This window comes from Aquila chrysaetos, chromosome 11 (genome assembly GCF_900496995.4).
Source record: "Aquila chrysaetos chrysaetos chromosome 11, bAquChr1.4, whole genome shotgun sequence".
Taxonomy (NCBI): domain Eukaryota; kingdom Metazoa; phylum Chordata; class Aves; order Accipitriformes; family Accipitridae; genus Aquila; species Aquila chrysaetos.
In genome coordinates this window covers 11914131-11928963 of record NC_044014.1, presented here as the reverse complement: position 1 = coordinate 11928963, position 14833 = coordinate 11914131, and the positions used below count along the sequence as shown (strand labels likewise).

Sequence of the window (14833 nt, the reverse complement as noted above, 5' to 3'; positions counted from 1 at the left end):
GAACAAGTGCCATTATCAACACTGATTGCACGTTTGCACTTCGTATACAGATATATAGACGCCTTCCGGCCTATTACCCCTTACAGCGTATCCCCCCTGGCACCCCCAGGGCCCGCTGCGGTTGCAGGCAGGGAGCAGGAGTGTCCGCTGCCTGCCGCAACATCGGCATGAGAGACAAAAAAGAGCAAGAAAATGGTCTGGGGGTGCTTAAATGGGTGCCCACCATTGCAACACAGGTATTACTGACTAATGCTGTGCAGCCAGCATCTGAACCTGTAATTACATCCACCCCTTATCAAACAGAGCTTTTTAAGGGTCTTGCAGGCTAAAGTTTTTTGACAGGCAGTTGCTCACTGGCAAGTTACAGGCACTTCTGCAGGTTTTGGTGAGGGGTCAGACTCTTGCACGACTATAGGGCTCGAGGGCAAAAGAGCTTGGTAACTTTGCTCAAGAAAAAAAAGATTCTTGGAAAGGAAGCCTATGTGTGGCTGGCTTGCATGTTTTTCAGAATAAGTGCTCTTTGTTCCTCGAAAGCCTGGTGGGTTGAGTGCACTGAGATCGATGCATGTGCCCAGGTCTGTTGAGAAAGGGCTGGTTTCTCTCACTTCACCTGCTAGAACCTCCACTGAATTCAAAGGCGAGAGAAAGATGAGCTATGGCCTTGCAGCCTTAGGATTCGTGCTTGACATGGGTAGTTCAGGAGGAGAGGTATTCTTGGCTGTCCCACAGTTACCCGGCTTAACCTTGGGCAAGATACTTTCTCACTGCCTTTTTTTTGGCAAGCTGAAATTAGGCTATCAGAATATCTGGTTGTGTGTTCAGAGTGCCATTAAACACCAGGTTCTGCATGGTCTAACTAATGTGTCAACCAAAGCCCAGTTCCCCAGTTTGCCCCTGAGATTCCGCTGCAATACCAACACGAAGGCAAAGTGCCCCCAGCAGTGCTCTGCCTCCCCTGTCACTTGCTACTGACTGCAAGTGATGAAGCACAAGTGACTGATGTTGTGATGAGCCTACTGATTTCTACAGTCATTTAAAAATGGCAGTAAATACCTCAGTGATTGCAGCCATTCATGAATGAAAGCAGTCTATACACATATTGGTTCACAATTGAAAGTGGTAATAGAAGAGGTTAATAATACACTTAAATGCTTTCCCCCCCCCCCAATACATTTAACATGTTTTTTCTAAGAGTAATTTTACTATTTGAGAAGAGAAAAAAAATACTACAGACTTGAAATCCCATGTATACGTTCCCATTAAGCATGAAAGAAATGCCTGATGTATTTTTATGCCTATGAAGCCTAGATGAATTAAAGCAGTGTTCCCACTTTCTCCTTTCTAATGCTAATGTTTAATTCTAGCATATTTATAGAAAAACACTGCTTATAAAACAGGGCCATAGAAAAAAGCTCTGCAGCACCTACTGAAGCGAGGTGAACTCCACGCGTAGCAAGCACTGATTATATGTTTGCAGGTTTTGAATAAAGTGTGCTGTTTTACTAGCTGCCAGCTTTCTGCACTCCTACAGCCACGGCAGCTTGACGGAATAAAAATGACGCTCATCGCCCTTGGGTTGGGTGCATATTTTCAGCATGGACTACAAACCCAAAAGAATAACAAAAAATATAATATGTATCCCGACTCACCCCTCCACTCCTTCAAATACAAATCTCCAAAAGCTATGTGACAAAACCTGTATGCAGGGGCCTACAAATGTATTTGAAACACTTCGAACTAGACAATCATTTGCCACTTAATCCTTAATGAATACAGTTGCTATTTTTGCAAGCATGTCACACTGGTGGGAGTGTTTGTTGATGAAATATCAGTGAGATTTTATTCCTATGAATAAATATAACCTGGTGTCTGCGCATATCTGTACACACACATAAGTCATCTCCAAACTGCAGGAGTGTGCTGTATATCCAAAGTCCTCAAGAGGGAAAGAACTCCTGGGGATAAAAAAAGATCCTAGGTCCTTATTTGTGCCTGTTCAAAATACAGAGGGTGATGCACTTCTTGGTACACCTCAACAACAGCAAGCTGTCTGGGGCACCAGATGTGGACCAGCAGGTTGTGGGATCTCAGCTCTTAGAGCTTTGACTCAAGGCAGGGTTTTCAAGAAGACCTGGTGCATCCAGGCACAATAACATCAGTGCAGCAGTCAAGAGAAAAGGCAGAATTTTCCTAAGCTGATGGCGACCCTGGTGACTCTGAACCCCTTCTTTAGGGGAGGAAGATTAAATCCTTTCTCTGGGAGTCTATGATTAAGTGAAAATAAGTTTCTGAACTACAAAGGAAAGCTCAAAAACATGATACAAGGCATCCTGTACCACTAAAAGCGGAAGACAAAGAGGAACAAACTTTAAACCCTGTCAATTTAAAAACATTTCTAGGCCTGTTACTGCCCTGAGAAACAGGGATGAATAACAGAGGGTGGTCTTTCCACCCGTGGTTTTTAGCAAGGGAAGGCTGTTAGTGAGGAGATATCCCAGCCATTTGTTGGGACAAAACCTTCACTGACGTGTTTCAGCAGAGGTCAGACTGCACTGCCTGCTGTGTGGTGCCAATCAACAGTCTCAAATGCATAAAACATATTGCTGTTTTCTCCTGCCTGAGTGCATCATGGGGTGATTTTGCAAATTACATGTTTATTTAGAATGTGTAAATCTGTGCAATTTATTTACATGCAAATATTAACACAAAAATAGATGTAAATAATTCTTTTAACCAGGTATAGGATTGGTTAAGTGTATTGTAAGGAAAAGTGGGGAATTCAACTTCCCTTTCTTTTCTAAACTCTCTTCTCCCCCATGCCAGTGACTCCCCTTGGACAGGCCAGGTAGCTGGGATCTGAAGTACTGGCATCTGTAATTCACTTTGCCCCGAAAAAGTGAAGAGTAAATTCCATTATACAAGCCAATCCCAGAAAGATGTTGTGAGACTCATTTAAGGGTTTAAAATTTCCTGAAATCCTAAAATGAAAGGGATTCCAAAAATGCAAATGGAGGAAATACTTTTCCCCCAAGTCCCACTGAACTGAGCTATTTAAAAGTAAATGCAGAACAGTCAGGCAGGAAATTTTCATTCTGAATTTGTTTTGGCGCAATCATTATATGCTTTAGTTTTTTAAGCACTGTGCTTTCTGAAGAAACAATGAACTATTTCTTTAAAGGTGCAGGTGATATCTGTTACAATAGCCTCCTGATGGGCCTCTAGTAAAATAATTTCCTTACATGGCAGTTAAGAATGGTTGGGACTGGGGAGATTTTCACTTTAAGCAAGGAACGTAATTCATCCACCTATTATTCTAGGAAACTAGACCGTTCTGTTTAAATCTATTTTTATTAGTGTTAAGAGGATCAGTACAAGAATTCTATTGCGTGTGTAGAAATCTTGGCTACGGCTGCATTTTTGAAGGAGCACTGTCAAATGGAAAATTGCGTTCTCTCCGAGGCGTCGTGGCTCTACCGTTGTCACAATAACACCTGAAATTTCTGTAACTGAAAGAGATTAGAAGAAAATTTTGCTTATTTTGTGTGTTTGACAGCTTAACAGCTCCTTCGGGGAGCTGAATAGTGGCTCTCTGGGAAATGAAGGAGTGGGTACAGACTCAAGCTAATCTTTCTGTTTTCCTGGGAATATTTTGCACCATTCCTGTTACTTAGCTCGCCCCGGGAACGTATTTGGCTTTTCGCGGCGGACGCAGAGCTTGGCTCTCGGAGGCGCCGAGGCCTGCCCGGGCCCTGCGCCGCGGCACCTCGCACCTGGAGGCTGCTCGGCCCTGTCCCACGCGGCTTCGTGTTGTCTCACTGGAAGGACTGGAGTCGGCATAGTGGGAAAAAACAGCAAAACCAGATGTAAATAAGCAAAAATTGGAGAAGGGACTGTAATCCACACCGCACGGCCCTACGCTGGGAGCCTCCGGCCTGGTGGGATGGCTAGGCGAAGCGGTGCACTGGGGGTGAGGGGGCACGCTGAGGCCCAGCCGCAGGCCCTAACGCCTCTAATTCCTCTTTTTTTTTTAATCGATTTTTTTTTTCTTTTTTTTTGAGATCCTCCAAAAGAAGACAGGATTGAAGATGAAGGTTTTATTTTACATTCTGGGTGCACACTTTTACTGCCCTTCCACCTCAGGAGAGGACTGGGGAAGGTGTACAGTACTCTTCTCCCTGGGGTCAAACCTCCGCCGTGTCCCTTGTCCCGTGTCCCGTGTCCCGTGTCCCGTGTCCCGTGTCCCGTGTCCCGGCCCCCGGCCCCCGGCCCGGCAGCGCCCCCTGCAGGCGCGCAGCGCCGCGCCCCCTCCCGCCCCGCCACTGTCCCCCGCTCTGCTCACACTTGCCTTTGGCGCCCAACCCGCCCCTCAGGGGGAGAAACCACTTTTCCCAACTCTCTGGGGGGACCCTTACTGCGAGGGGTGGCAGTGTCGCCCGCCTTCCCCGCTTCAGAGCACCTTTAAAAAGGGCAGGGAGGCACTTTAGAAGCTGGAAGAAAGGGGACTCCCTCTTGTCCCTTGCGGCGTCCCTTCTCCGGCGGAGCAGTGGCGCGTTCGGTGCTCCGCACCTCCCCCTCTATCGGGTGCTGAGTGGTTCGCGCCGGGTAGGGATGGGGAGGCTCCGCCGCCATTTTGTTTGCGTGAGGGGTGAGCGGGGCGCTGTGCTGGGAGGTCTGTGGTGGCTGAAGGGGCGGGAGGAGGCGGCGGCGGATACGGAGACCCAGGGTCGCGCCGAGCGCTCGTACCGCGAAGAGTCAGTGAGGGCGGGCTGAGAGACGGCAGGAGGCACCGAGAGGGGCGCCTCCCCCATCCTTCGCAGACATGTACATCAAGCAGGTAAGCCGGCGGGGTCCAAGCCGCCCGCCTTGTGCGGTGCGGCCTGGGCCTGGCTGGGTCGGTTTGGCCCGGCCTGCTCTGCCCTGCCCCCCCCCCGGCGCCGACGGGGTCTTCAATCTCTGGGCGAGCGGCAGAGCCGGGTCCCGGCCCGCAGGAAGAGGCCCGCTGGCTGGTGGCGGATCCAAAGGCCTTTGCTTGGTTCGCTGCTGTTCCGCGGGGGAGACGGCCGTCCTTGCTGAGGGGAAGCGTCCCCGGTTTAGCCACGGAGCAAGTCCGCCGTGTAGGGTGGCGGGTGTCTTTCCTCCCCCCTGTTCCCGCGGCTGGTTTCATTCATTGCAGGTGTGAAGTGGCGTTGGGGGGAGGCCCTTTTGGAGCCAGGAGTTGCTCGCGGGCTCTGTGGGGACCCTTTGGACGGGGCAGCCCTGGTGTCCCGGCCCTCCAGGCGGCGGGCGACCCGAGGCCTGGAGGCTCGTACCCACGCGGGGCTCGTACACAAACAAAGGGCTCTCCTCATGTGTCAGGCGGCATCTTTCAGCTGTTGAAGTTGTGGGTTCTCTTCTTTTTTACTTTTTTTTTTTTATAATTTGTATGTGGTTTTAGTGATGAAATGTGATTGTATTTGGGGTTTCAATTGAAACTGGTTCTGTGTGCCCCTTCCCCCGGGAGAAACAACACCTACTGTTTGTATTGGGATGATGCTTTAGGCTCCGGGGCATGGACCATTTAACCTGTTATACTTCATCCCTGACAAACAATCTACAGCTAACGTTCAGTTAAAAAGAAGTTCCCTGTATGGACTTTTTCCCAACAGTTTTTAAGATTGAGGCGATCATCAGTGTTACTTCTGTAGTATATCCCTGCAGTCGTATTGCACAGTATATTGTGTAGTATGGTTGAATTTTTATGGCTGCTTTCGTACCACTGCCAACACATGTTTGTACAAAGCCTACTAGGATTCTCATTTCTCAGTGGACTCAAAATTGACCCGGCTTTCTGACACCCTACGGGTATCTTTATTCACTTCTTCATGTTTGAAAGTGCATGTTCTACATAGAAATTGGGTTTTCATCAACTGTTTGGCTGACTAGGGAGTGTTTCAAATGCCTTTGGATCATGTTTTAGTAAATTACTCTTATCATTGCAGGTGCACACACTGCTTTTAAAGTCTGCATAAGAATTCTTGTTCTCCAGATTTGAATTGCACAGAAGTGAACAGTAGTGAAAATGTATAGAATCAGAGAGTAAGAAGTCCGAATTAAGTCAGAACGGGGGAAATGAGTTTCATCTGGAAAAAAAGAAATTTAGGTGGTCAATAACCAATACTGTTGTAGGAGCTATAGAAGAGAGGATAACAAGGTGCGAACATGAGAAGAAAACAGATCAGACTGAATTTGGTTCCACCAATATCTCTTATTTTGTTGCTTCCCAGAAATCATTCCTGGAGTTTGAAGATTGAAATCATTTAAGTCTTCATCCGAGGCTATACAAGGCAATAAAGAAGTTATGAGGTTTCAGAATATGTAGGATGGATGAAGTGAGAAGCAATCTAGAAAAAAAACTTTGAGAGGGGTGGAAAATGGTCTTTAGAGTCTGCCCGTATCATATGTGTGGTGCCTGAGTATGTGGGTGGTAAAAGTTTGTGCTTCTATAATAATATCCAAGAAATAATGATTGCTTGTTTTTACCTTTTTGTAGAGGCTTTCAGGTTCTTATGAGGATAAAGTAGATGATTTATTCCAGCCATAAAATCTGGATGTTTTTAGAATATTATAAGTAAACTGAAAATACTGGAGACCAAATTTTTTTCCCATTTTTTTCTTGAAATCTGGTGAATTGGGAAGCAGCATTGTTTGCCAAAAGTTATTTTAAAAAAAAAATGATTTATTTTTCAAAATCGGAGTGAGTGAACGTAGTTGCTGTGGCCTAGAGTTGGTGGCAAGACCTGAGTAAGATCTGCTGTTCCTCTTTTTCCTTTGAAAGCTGATTTGGTACTGAGGCAGAGCTTGTTATTACTGCCAAAGTAAGTTACACCGTTTGTGTAACGCACTACCAGAACATTACAGAATATGGATGTGGTTCTGAAAGTAATTGTTTCTTGAGTTGCTCAGGTGTACAGTTAATGTAGGGTTTTGTAGTAGGGGGAAAGGCTTGCTTTGATGTTTACAGTACTAGTGCTAGGCTTTTCGCTGAAGTTTTGTATGTGCTTCTTGGATACCAAGTATTATGCCCATCTTCTGGAATGTGGGCTATTTTAATACTTGAAGATGTGAGAGAAGGGATGACATGTTCAGAAAAATAGAAAATGGTGATGGGACCATGGACCTGACAAACAAACCAGAGTCTAAATAATTTCACATTCTAAACTTCCACAGTAATAATATTGAGAAATACCTTGTAAGATGTTTTGCTGTCTTCCTAACAAGTGATTTTTAGTTTATGATAGCTATCATGGTGAAACATTGGCATTATTTTAACAATACCTTGCTTTTGTTGGGGAAGAACTGTGCGAAGGACGTTATGATTAAATGTCAACTTTAGTTCTTTTGTAAGTGTTCTTGTTGAAAGATCTGCAAACAGCAAAACTTTTCAGGTGTCTGCTGTCTTTCTGATGTCTTACTGAGCAGAGCAAAGTTGCTGTATAGTCTTTCAGTACAGCTTTAATCTTTGGAAAAAGTTGCTTAATGCTGTAATGTGCGTCCTGTAAGTTGGATCAATTTTGCTGCTATGCAGAACTGAAGTATTAGGATATTGTCACTGTGTAGCTTGTATGTTACTTGGCCTGGCAAACCTAAAATCACTACTAAAATTGAATGGTTGAAGTTTGACATGTTGCTTCTAGATGACTGTTTGCTGTGTAGCTCCTGAAGTTAATTGTGTAGGTTTGTATTTGTCTATTTAGGAAGTGAATTCACTAGAACCAAGATAGCTTGCTGCTTTTACTTTTCCATTAGATTGCCCAGTAAAATGAAATAAGACTGTATTGCATGTAAAATAGGTAGAGTCTAGTAGAGTTTTTGCAGTCTGCAATTGCTCTACTTGGAGAATTTGCAAATAGAATTCTTATGCTGTATGTGGATTGCATTATAAAAATTAAATATAAATTTGGCCCTACAAGGGTAAGTGCTTGTTATATTGGGGTTTTCTGTATGTAGTATTTGATGCAAATACATATTTTTGCGTAGTTTGTTACAAAAAGACTCTCCAACTCTCTTGTTGACTGTGCTTTGGCTTAGGTAAGTACCAGCATTTCTTGTGCTGTGGGGAGAAAAAGCTATCCCTAAAGTGATGCTTAGGTGAGGCGCAAGTTTTATGATGTAAGTTGCTGATCTTGAGCTGGAAGGTTGAAGTGTGTGTGGGAAGGGCGGGGGAAATCAAGTATGTTATAATTGATGTAAATATTCTGTAAAAACTTATAGTTCAAAAAGTGCTTAAGAACAGAGAGAACTTTATTTTAATAGCTCACTCTTCTCATTAGGTAATCATTCAGGGCTTTCGAAGCTACAGGGACCAAACTATTGTGGACCCATTCAGCTCAAAACACAACGTCATTGGTAAGTTCTGATACTTGTCTTCTAACACTAACTGGAGTTGCATTGTTATTTCAGATGATGCTCACATTAGAGTCCTTTATAGTTTTTAATATTCTGCCTACGTTTGACTACATTTTCTGCTTCGGAAACTTCTTTACAGTTGTCTGTAACATATCATGAGGCGTATTCCACTTACAGCAAAGTAATACTAACATTCAGTTTTACTGTGACAATAGTATGTCTGAGTCATCAGAAATTGAGGTCTGTAAACTCCTTCATATGTGCAGATCTCTGTATCAACTAGACCCCCTTTAAAGGCTGTCCTTGCAAGAACAGCAGCAGAGAATTTGGATTTTTTTTTGTGTGTGTGTGTGTGCAGCTGTGATAATTTTTGATAAGTAAGCACACTAGCTACTATAAACTGCTGCAGAGAAGATCCTCTTTCTTCCTGCTTTGGAGGAATGAATTTCTGGAATGTGGAAAGTATAATATAAGTTTAAAAGTGTAGTTTCATAAGTAACACCCTAACACCTAATCTAGCAACATGTTGTTGTCCACCATTGTCACGCCTCTTCCTATTTTTTCCCCATGGATGCCTGGTCGTGCTTTTTCATTTGCATTGATTTTAGTGATTGTGCAGCAACTTTGAGACTGCTGACCCAACAGAAAACAGTCAGTTTTGGATGTAAAAACTTAGTAGGCAGGATTTACTCTGAGACTGGAAAAACAGTGCATATGACTTGAATAACATGTCCTATTATGTAATGTTACTTCAGTGGGAGCTAAAACTTTATCCAGGTATTAGTGTTTTTAAAAGGGAAAAAAAGTCCGGCTTCACTATTTTTTGACTTCTTAAAGACCTCAGCAATCCCAAGTAGTTTTGGGAATGAGGTGAATCTGGAGTGTATGTAGGCAGGAAGGGATGAAAAGCCTGGGATACTTGTTGCTGCTGGAAGACAAGCAGTTTCAAAATTAATACAGTAGGTGCTGATCTTAAAGGTAAGGCACTGAGCCTTGCTGAAACACATCACAATAAACACTGAGATTACTGCATGTCAGCATAGTGTAGTGTTCTTATACCTTCATTTTTTAAATAGAAATAGTACTTCTTCCAGTCTTTTTAAAACAAAACATTGCTGAATTAGCAAGTGGAGTATTAAGAAGTTCAGACTCTACCTGGTCAACCTGAATGTACAGCCAAGTGATTTCCTTTGGTTAAATATAAAAAATAGATGCTGGGAGCAGAAGAATTGGATTTAGGTCTACTGTTCTTATCCCACCAGGAGATCAGTATTAAAAAGAAAAGGATGGGAATAAACAGGATTGGTTTAACTATTATTATCATTGTGGAATAGTGTTGGAGTTTGTAAGTCATTGTAATGTATTTGAGTGGGGAAAGGACTGCTCTGTTGTTCTCAGGCAATGACTGAGTGATCCACCTACTAAGTTTGCCTCATTCCCATGAGATTTTGTTTGGCTGTGTTAAATTTGTGTTCTGTTCTTAAATGTTTATATGCAACATTTAATGTACATTGCAATGTTAACCTAGGGGAACTTGAGGTTATACTTTGTGTTTTAATTTTCAGTGGGAAGAAATGGATCTGGAAAAAGCAACTTTTTTTATGGTAAGCTTGGATTTCTTAATATAGTAGCATGGGGATGCTGATGATACCAGGTTTCTTTGTTTTTGCCAGAAGTCAGTTTACCAAATGTTCCTCCTCAGCAAGGAGTGGAGATTGGTAATTACTTGACAATGATGAAAGGCAGGTCTCAGTGCACTTGTTCAGTACTTACCTTCAGCTTTTTCCCTAGTGTTCCGCTTCTCTTACTGAGGGCCTTCTAAGACTTTTTAAATGGCAAAAAAAGTATTTACAGGAGGAAACCAATTCTAGAAGTCACCTACCTCGAAAGCTGCTTGTGATATTTGCAGTTGCTTTAGACTTTCTGTCCTGGTTTCGGCTGGGATAGAGTTAATTTTCTTTCTAGTAGCTGATATAGTGTTATGTTTTGGATTTAGTATGAGAATAATGTTGATAACACTGATGTTTTCAGTTGTTGCTGAGAAGTGTTTAGATTAAGTCAAGGATTTTTCAGCTTCTCATGCCCAGCCAGCAAGAAGGCTGGAGGGATGCAAGAAGTTGGGAGGGGACACAGCCAGGACAGCTGACCCAGAGTGGCCAAAGGAGTATCCCATACCATGTGATGACATCTCTAGTATATAAACTGGGGGGACTGGGGCTGGGGGGAATCGCTGCTCGGGAACTAACTGGACATCAGTCAGCAGGTGGTGAGCAATTGCATTGTGCATCACTTGTTTTGTATATCCCAATTCTTCCATTATTATTATTGTCTTTCTATTATTGTTATTGTTATTTTCTTCCTTTCTGTTCTGTTAAACTGTTCTTACCTCAACCCACAAGTTTTACTTTTCCACCCCCTGATTCTCTTCCCCCATTCCACTGGGTGGGGGGGAAGTGAGCGAGTGAGCAGCTGCGTGGTGCTTACTTGCTGGCTGGGGTTAAACCACAACACGTTCTTAGTGGCTGAATTCTAAGCTGGTTCCATAGCAGTATGGCACAGCTTATACAGCCTTTTAAGGTATGGTTATGAGGGGATTTTGTGGGGTGGGAGCATCAGTGGAGGAGCAAAGATGCTAGTCAGAGGTGTTAGTGGCCTTTGTGATGGTAGACTTAATAAATTGTCAAGTGTTAAGTATTTTAGCAATATTTTTAACCTAGCCTGTGTGCTAACTATTTGTAGAGGAAAGCTCTTGAATCCCTGCTTGTGCAGCATTGTTAATGCTTATGCAGTGAACTGGTAAGGTGGTGACAGTGAGACTTCTTCAGAGAAATTGTAGTGTACAGCAGTCTGAGTGATAAAGATCCAGCAGATTAAGATTTTTAATGAGGAAACATTGTAAGATACTAGCAATGGTGTGACTGTACTATACAACCGTAAAACAGTATGTTTTGAGTTAAAGAAACTGCTGCATATCTCTGTAAAGGAAAGAATAAATTTTCTGTTTCTTTATTATTACAGCAATTCAGTTTGTACTCAGTGATGAGTTTAGTCATCTTCGCCCAGAGCAGAGGCTGGCTTTGTTGCATGTAAGTGAAGGTGTATAACAAGACTAAAGAATAAGCTAACGCATTTGAATGTTACTAAAAAAATGGTAAACTGCTGGACTGTGGATATTTTAAGCCAATTATTTTGAAAGCATCCTTAAACATTTTTTGTTTCCCTTTGGCAAAATGGAATTTATTACAAAGTAGTGTATTATGCTGATAATGCACACCGGTGAATATGTATCCAGGATTTTCAGAAATAAAAATATATGTAGTGGATCTTACATAGATGCTCTTGACTCTCAAATCCTTGGAAGGAAATGGGAAGTGGGATTGTCAGGGAAAAGGGGAGATGAATGAGCTCAAAATCCTTCTAAGGTGGGAATTGTCTAACCAAAATATCTCCTTTCTTAGGAAGGTACAGGTCCTCGTGTTATTTCAGCATTTGTGGAAATTATTTTTGACAATTCGGACAATAGGTTACCGGTAAGTTGAATACACTACTTCAGAAATAGATGATCATTTCAGACTCTAGTAATCTCAGTATTATAGAAGTCTTCAGTACAGTAACTGCTTTTGAGTCTGTTCTGGTAAAAAGTGCCATAATAATTCTGGATTAGTTATACATACCTACTGCAAGCAGTTAAATTTACTGGTTTTTGTTTTCTTAAGATTGATAAAGAGGAAGTCTCACTTCGCAGAGTCATTGGAGCCAAGAAGGACCAGTATTTCTTAGACAAGAAAATGGTGACGTAGGTACTTCTTTTCCTTAGCTGAATGAGACTAGTAGTATTTCTGTAAAATTCTCTAGTCAAACCAAACACTTGCATCTCTAGCCTGAAATAAATTAATTCAGCTCTGTAATACTGAATACTGGTAGTTTGACAGCAAGAACATCAGTCCTTGTGCAATAGGCAGCAGACTTTGAATTTACAGCTTAATCCATTCATTAACGTGATGATTAACTGCTTATATAGTATTTCTTTCAGGGCTTTTTTAAATAGAAGAGTTACCAGACTTTGGGTTGTTTCATATCCTTCCTTGTGATATCTTTACCTGTATTTGCCTCCTCTTCACTTCAAGGTGCTTCTTTCTTAACCTCTTTCCAACACTATAGTTATTTTATTTATTTTCCATTTTTATTCTCTTATTTCATTTTAGAATTAGCTATTATCAAATAAAGAAGCTTCTTTGAAAAGTATGCATTGCACACAGTGACTATAGCATGGGTTGCATAGTTGTGATACTTTGCTGAATTTTTACAGCTGTCATTTTTACTGTAAGTGTTTTTAATAGAGTCACAATAACATTTCAGGAAAAATGATGTAATGAATCTTCTTGAAAGTGCTGGATTTTCTCGCAGTAATCCCTACTATATCGTCAAACAAGGAAAGGTAAGGTTCTTTTTCACAGAGCGGAAGAAATCACTATCAAGAGTATCGTGTTTCCTGGATGCCAAACTTTGTTCAATTATTGCAGAAGTAAACCAAAACCTAAATCCCTTTTACTTTTAATCAGTTCTTGTAGATGCTGCTTTTGCAAATATTACTGTTTTAGTAGTTTATGTTGATGTTAAGAAAAAAGTTTTAATGTCTGTAATGTTGATATTCAGAAAAGTTCTCTGAATTTTCATGGTAATCTTTGCAGTCACGTGCTTTTCTGTATACTTAAATACAAAGCAAACTTGATTCCTGTGACTATTTCAGTGTAAATTTATAGATTTCAGGGCCTTAAGATGAGGCAGTAAAGTAATTGTAGAGGATTTTAAGAGGCTAAAAATACTGTCAATGGAGGATGAATGGAAACGTGGAAGCACCAAAAGTGAACACAGGGCAGGGAAGGGGCTCACACAGCATGGCCTGTATTAACTCATCTTCAAGACCCAAGCATGCATACTAGAGCTTTCAAAGAACACTCAGATCTGGACTCAAAGGACAGATTACTTGTAATGGCTCACAGTGTGGAGATACTGGTAATAGTCAGCTCTGAAAGATTACTGAAAGGCATACCTGAAAGAGGAATGCAGGAGACTTGAAGAGCACTTGATGACAGAAGTAATGACCCAGCAGTACAGTCTCTCAAATGTTTATCAACATACATTTTCCTATACAGCTGAAGGTGTCTATTTGGAAGAAACAACTTCAGCTGGAAAGTCAGTTGTGTTTTATAGTGGGGATTGGTGCACATGACACTCACAGCCAAAATACACATACTGGTTTTAATATAATACAAATTAGAAACAGTTACTTACAAAAGCATGCAACCACTGAAATTCTATTGAAGGAAAGTGAGTTTTACATTGGGTTTAATTGTATGACTGATTTAATGTTGGATTAATGAGTGTTTCATGACCTGAATTATTCTAAGATTTATAACCCCTACATTTTGGTGTGGTTTTATGGAGGCGTTTAAATTATTTGGTTTAGCACCAGGACTTAAAAGCCCAAGCTTGAGTTTCTCTAAACATAATTTTGAGTGGGTAATGATTTTTTCAGTTTACGTAATACTAGTATCTTGAGCTTTGGCAATAACTGGTAGCATTTGAAAACCAATAAAATTCATTACAAGCAGAATACTTGCCATCCTAAAGTAATTGTCTCAAAAGGAAAGCAGTATGGTATATACTAGGTATCTGAATCTTCCTGCCAAAACCTCATGCAAGCTGAAAAAGTGCAATCTTTGATCTGTTGTGGTTAGCCATACTTCCAGAGCAGGCTATTGAAATCATAGATCTTGAATTTTCAGATCAACCAGATGGCCACAGCTCCTGACTCTCAAAGACTGAAGTTACTAAGAGAAGTAGCTGGTACCAGAGTGTACGATGAACGTAAAGAAGAGAGTATTTCACTAATGAAAGAAACAGGTAAAAATAGTTTTAAGAAATGAATGTTTTACACCACAATAATTCTGTTAACCCTAAAGGTTTATGGCTTTTTCAGTAGAGCTAATTGCTAGATAGATTTTTATTTGTGGTATGTTAAATGGTACAGAGCATGTCATATCTCCTCCTTGAATTTTAAATATCTCAAAAGGTTTAATAAGTTATTTCATGTGTGCTTTTAGTAATAAAACTTTTTACCTAGGTTAATAGGGATATTTGCACTGTTCAAAACACGAGTGATGTCAGCTGGCAGTGATCCAAAAACCAAGATACCTACTGCTATGCAAACACTAAAGTGGTAGTATAGTCTATAATTATTTTAAGTGTGAGTCAAGAGAGTATGTGCTTGTGTTGCATTACATAACTAGTATCAGCAGTTCTGCTGTTAGGATGTTTTTGGGAGGAACTTCTGGACATGGGTTCTCCTTTTCACATTTCATAACTGTTGACAAATAGTTAATCACTGGAGGAGATTCGGTAGCTTTAAAGGTGTGGGAATGTATTAGTGTTTAACTGAACTTCA

The 14833-nt window shown here is 41.5% G+C and overlaps 1 protein-coding gene across 3 annotated transcripts in view; it reads left to right on the top strand.

Moving 5' to 3' along the window:
• Window positions 1-4587: 4587 nt before the first annotated feature.
• Window positions 4588-14833, top strand: part of SMC3 (structural maintenance of chromosomes 3) — a 31232-nt gene continuing 20986 nt past the window's right edge. For 2 of the 3 annotated variants that reach the window (XM_030030352.2, XM_041127275.1), the window contains exons 1-8: window positions 4588-4834; window positions 8310-8385; window positions 9951-9989; window positions 11404-11471; window positions 11844-11915; window positions 12102-12181; window positions 12745-12823; window positions 14175-14292. In XM_030030352.2, coding sequence (XP_029886212.1) covers window positions 4820-4834; window positions 8310-8385; window positions 9951-9989; window positions 11404-11471; window positions 11844-11915; window positions 12102-12181; window positions 12745-12823; window positions 14175-14292 — 547 coding nt within the window. In that variant the 5' untranslated portion in view covers window positions 4588-4819. Of the gene's footprint in view, window positions 4835-8309; window positions 8386-9950; window positions 9990-11403; window positions 11472-11843; window positions 11916-12101; window positions 12186-12744; window positions 12824-14174; window positions 14293-14833 lie in introns of those variants that run through there. The other variant, XM_030030353.2, reaches the window with a different exon arrangement.